General features: G+C 45.8%; 1 protein-coding gene across 1 annotated transcript in view; it reads right to left on the bottom strand.

Annotated features, from left to right (window-relative positions):
• LAMB2 (laminin subunit beta 2) overlaps window positions 1-4,291 on the bottom strand; it is a 68,650-nt gene that overhangs the window by 52,937 nt on the left and 11,422 nt on the right. Inside the window, exon 4 of the mRNA XM_015422107.1 lies at window positions 3,172-3,245. Within this exon, the coding sequence (XP_015277593.1) occupies window positions 3,172-3,245 (74 nt within the window). The remainder of the gene's footprint in view (window positions 1-3,171; window positions 3,246-4,291) is intronic.

Raw genomic sequence — 4,291 nt, 5'->3', positions numbered from 1 at the left:
CTTTGAAGAAGAAGAAGAAGAAGAGATTGGCGCCCTTCACTACCCAAGGGAGTCTCAGAGCGGCTTACAAACTCCTTTCCCTTCCCCTCCCCACAACGGACACCCTGTGAGGTGGGTGGGGCTGAGAGAGCTCTGACAGAAACTGCTCTTTTTCAAGGACAGCTCTTATCAGAGCTACGGCTTGCCCAAGGTCATCCAGCAGGTGCAAGTGGAGGATTGGGGAATCAAACCCGGTTCTCCCAGATTAGAGTCCACGCACTTAACCACTACACCAAACTGGCTCTGCTGTAATTCTTCTTGTATTCACATTCAGTCAGTCTGAAAGCTTTTCCTGGCTCCCTTCCATCCCTGTTCAGTTGGCCTCTATTTAGACATTATTAACCAGTGTGGAAGTGTCTTGCTGTCCCTGGTCCAAAATTCCTTTCAATCAAGGAGCGAGATTGATTGGAACTTGGGTCAGGCCTATAGATTCAGCTGCTCTCTGAGACCTGATCTTGAAGGCCATGTACACAAAGTGTTTAAAATTGCCTTTTAAAGCGGCCCTGCTCCTTTATTTTGAGGACATTAGAAGACAGAGGCCTCCACGACTTATGTGGAGCCTGCCAGGCACACTTTTAAAGGGGCATGTAGCAGGCATCAGTGGGGGAGGAGGGAAAGGATAAGGGTCTGTGGAGTTTTTGAAAAATCAAAATGGGAGTCATCAGGTTGTTGAAGTCTGAGAACCACTGTTATGAGGGGGGGGAAATGAGGAAGACTATTTCCAGCTCTAGGGTTGCCAACTCCAGGTTAAGATATTCGTGGAGATTTTGAGAATGAAGGCTGGGGAGGGCAGCATTTAAAGAAAAGAGGCGCCTCGGTGAGGTATGTGAAAAAATACATTTTTCCGTTGGAGGTTTGAAATGACCAAAACCTTCACTCTGAGTTTTTTTTTAAAAAAAATTATCTCTGGGCAGAGAATAGGCAGGAAAGGGGGAGGTCAGTTCAATTGCTTTCCAGACTTACCTCAGCCCACCTTCATACAAATGCTAATAGGTCTAGAGAATGGGATGGTCAAGCCCCCCTCCCTTCAAGCAGGGAACAGAGATTTGGAGGTGTTCCGAGAGGCAGTTTCGTGTAGTGGTTAGGAGCGCAGACTCTGATCTGGAAGAACTGGGTTTGATTCCCCACTCCTCCACATGCAGCTGCTGGTGTGACCTTGGGTCAGTCATAAGTTCTTTCAGAGCTGTTCTCTCAAGGGCAGTTCTCGAAAGAGCTTTCTCACAGGGTGTCTGTTGTGGGGAGGGGAAGGGAAAAGGATTGTAAGCGGCTCTGAGACTCCAATCACCTCCTCCTCCTCCTCCTTCTAGAGAAACTTCAAAAAGGAAATTCTGGAGACTTCAGGAAAAGCTTCTCTGACCTGACTTGACCTGGTCAGTGGGTGCGGAGGAGAGAGGTGACAAAACTCAGGGGAGCAAGGAGGAAGCACTCTTTTTTGTGCTGAGTCCATCAGAGCAGACAGAATTCTTAACTGAGTTCTGAAGGAAGAAGAAGAAGAAGAGATTGGATTTGTACCCCACCCTTAACTACCCAAAGGAGTCTCAGAGTGGCTTACAATTTCCTTTCCCTTCTTCTCCCTGCAACAAACACACTGTGAGGTAGGTGGGGCTAAGAGAGCTCTTTCGAGGACTGCTCTTGAGAGAACAGCTCTGAAAGAACTTGTAACTGACCCAAAGTCACACCAGGAGGAAGCCATTAACCATGTGCTGGCCTGGAGAGCTGGAGGAAGCTTCAAGGTAATGGTAACTCTGCAGAGATCCATACTTCCTAAACTAAGGAGCCTGTCCTATATTTTAACATCTGACAGGGCATGTATAGAGAGAGGGACAGAGAAACTATCTTTTACCCATTTCTTTTGAATCCCTTGCTCAATCAGTTGCTGTGCTAAAAGTATGCTTGTGCACATTTTCTTTTTAATAAATACTTTATAACTTTTGATGCTGGTAATGGTTCTCTGTACCACATAGACCTCCACTGTCTTGGACACACTATTTTAAAAGGAGTATCAGGGGGAAGGTAGGCAGTTGGCAAGTGGCTATTCCTCCAGGGGCATACAAGGCAGCAAACTGTCTCCATGGTGACCAGGTGCTGGGCAGCAGTACACACAGAGGCAAGGCCTCAGAACTTGGAAGGGGAGCTAGGAGTCCTCCTGACCCTCCCAGTGGGCAATTCCTTACAATGGTCAGGTGGTGGCAGTGGTAACCCAAAAGAGAAAGGAAAGTACATCCCTCTGGGACATCTTCGGTCAGAAAACAGCACCCAGTGGGAGGAGGCTGAAGTCCTCCTCCCCCTTGTGTCATGGTCCTGATCTGAACTGCACCCCTCTGGCACTTCAGAACTGAGAACCTATGAGGAACTAGCAGCTGCCATCTGGCAATGATATGTTACATGTAACATCTAGGTTGGGCCTAAGTCCCTTTAAATCAATGACCACAGAGAGCTGTAACTCTGATCCTTAAAGTATTTCTTGTTCCCCTGGAGGTGGGAAGTGGGAATTAATTACTGCTTTTGTAATTGTGCGGATATGATAATTAAAAATAAACTGATGAGCAACTGCTTTGGCTACAAAGAGCAAAATAGTAAATTACCACCATCTCCCCTTTGAAACAATCAATTAAGTATGGATTCATTCAGGAATACTTCTGCCACTGGATAGGAAATAACTAATGTAGTTGAGAAGCGGAAGCTGCTTTGAAACAACAGAAAGGGAAGCAGCAAACTTTAAAGGTGTTTTATTCGTCTGTTATTTATTTATTTATTTATTCTGTATTTGAAGTCTGCTTTGGACTTCACAAGAAGAAAACCTGGATATTAAAATGAATGAATGAATAAATAAAATTAAAGAATAGTAGCCGTGGGAAGTCTCAGTCATGCTTTGCCATTCCACACTAGAAAGACTGGTGTCGCCATGGTGTTTTAAGTTTTTCTCCTGTTTTAGTGCCAAAAATTGATGGCAAAGCAACACAGGAAACTCTGGAATGCCATAGACTGACAAGGGCATTGTCTACATTCTTCACGAAACCGAGTGAATGAATTGTGCCTATTCCGGACTAACTGCTCTCACTGAAAGCAAGTCAGGAAACCATGCAGCCCTTTACTGGAGAAGAAGGCTACCTAATCCTAAATAAGACATACCTTGAAAGTCATAATGAGGTGAGTAAAATGGAACTCTGCTTCCAGGTCCAGGCGGATGCTGACCTGCTCCATACCTAGATAAACAGAGAAACTGGTGTTAGGCCCTGGCAAAATTCCATTTCACAGGGGCCAGTAATTTTCGGTCTGTGGCGAGGGTGGGAGGAGAGACTGGTCTTCTTCTGAAATGATCAGGGCTTCTTTAAAGGGAAGACAGTAATGGTGTACATGCTGATGACTGTCTTCTGCAATATTCAACTACAGGAGAGTGGAGAAGTATACTTTAGGGAGAAAACTCAGTTTATGCCATGGTCTGTAAGGTGCAACAGGTATGAACAGTGTCTTGCTTGAACCAGGTGGGCCTGGAGATCTCCCAGAATTATAACTCGTCTCCAGACTACAGAGATAATTCCCCTAGAGAAAATGGCTGCTTTGCAGCATGAACTCTATGGCGCTGTGCTCTGCTGAGGTCCCACCCGTCTCCAAACCCCACCCCTCCCCAGGCTCCAACCCCACATCTCCAGGAATTTCCCAACCCAGAGTTGGCAACCCTACTTGAACGGAGACTGATATGCTAGAATGCTGTGGTAGTGGAAAGGAGCATACCACTTCAGATTGCAGGGGGGGAAATCCCATTTTGGAACGTTCCCCTATATTAAAATCTCTACATGAATCTGAAACCGAACACAGCAGGAGAAGGAAGGAGAAGTTTTCTTTTCGTTGCACACTAATTTTTGACTTGCAGACACTAGGACACCGGAATCCACCACCAGAATTCTGAGTGACCCTGTCTGTTCTACCATGTCAGCATCTGCCACCTTCCCATAAAACAGTCCTGAATAGGCATCCTAGAACCATCTCCAGAACTTGTGGAATGTGCAAGATTTTTGCAGCACTCAATCAAGGAAGTGTTCACAGACGGTAGAAAATTTAAAAACCAATAATACGGAATGAGGCAGGATTGAACCACATACAGTCCAAGGAAATGTTTAGGAGAAGCTAGCTTGACCTGCAGTGACTCCCAGCATTCTAGAACTCTTTCAGTGTAATTCTGTATGTCCATTGAAACCAACAGGTTTAGAAGGGTACAAGAAGCGGGGACGCGTGATACTTGCGGGGGGGG

This window comes from Gekko japonicus, unplaced genomic scaffold (genome assembly GCF_001447785.1).
Source record: "Gekko japonicus isolate JY-2015 unplaced genomic scaffold, Gekko_japonicus_V1.1 scaffold292, whole genome shotgun sequence".
Classification (NCBI taxonomy): Eukaryota; Metazoa; Chordata; class Lepidosauria; order Squamata; family Gekkonidae; genus Gekko; species Gekko japonicus.
Note: the sequence above shows the minus strand (reverse complement) of the source record. Positions and strands in the feature narration are given on the sequence as shown.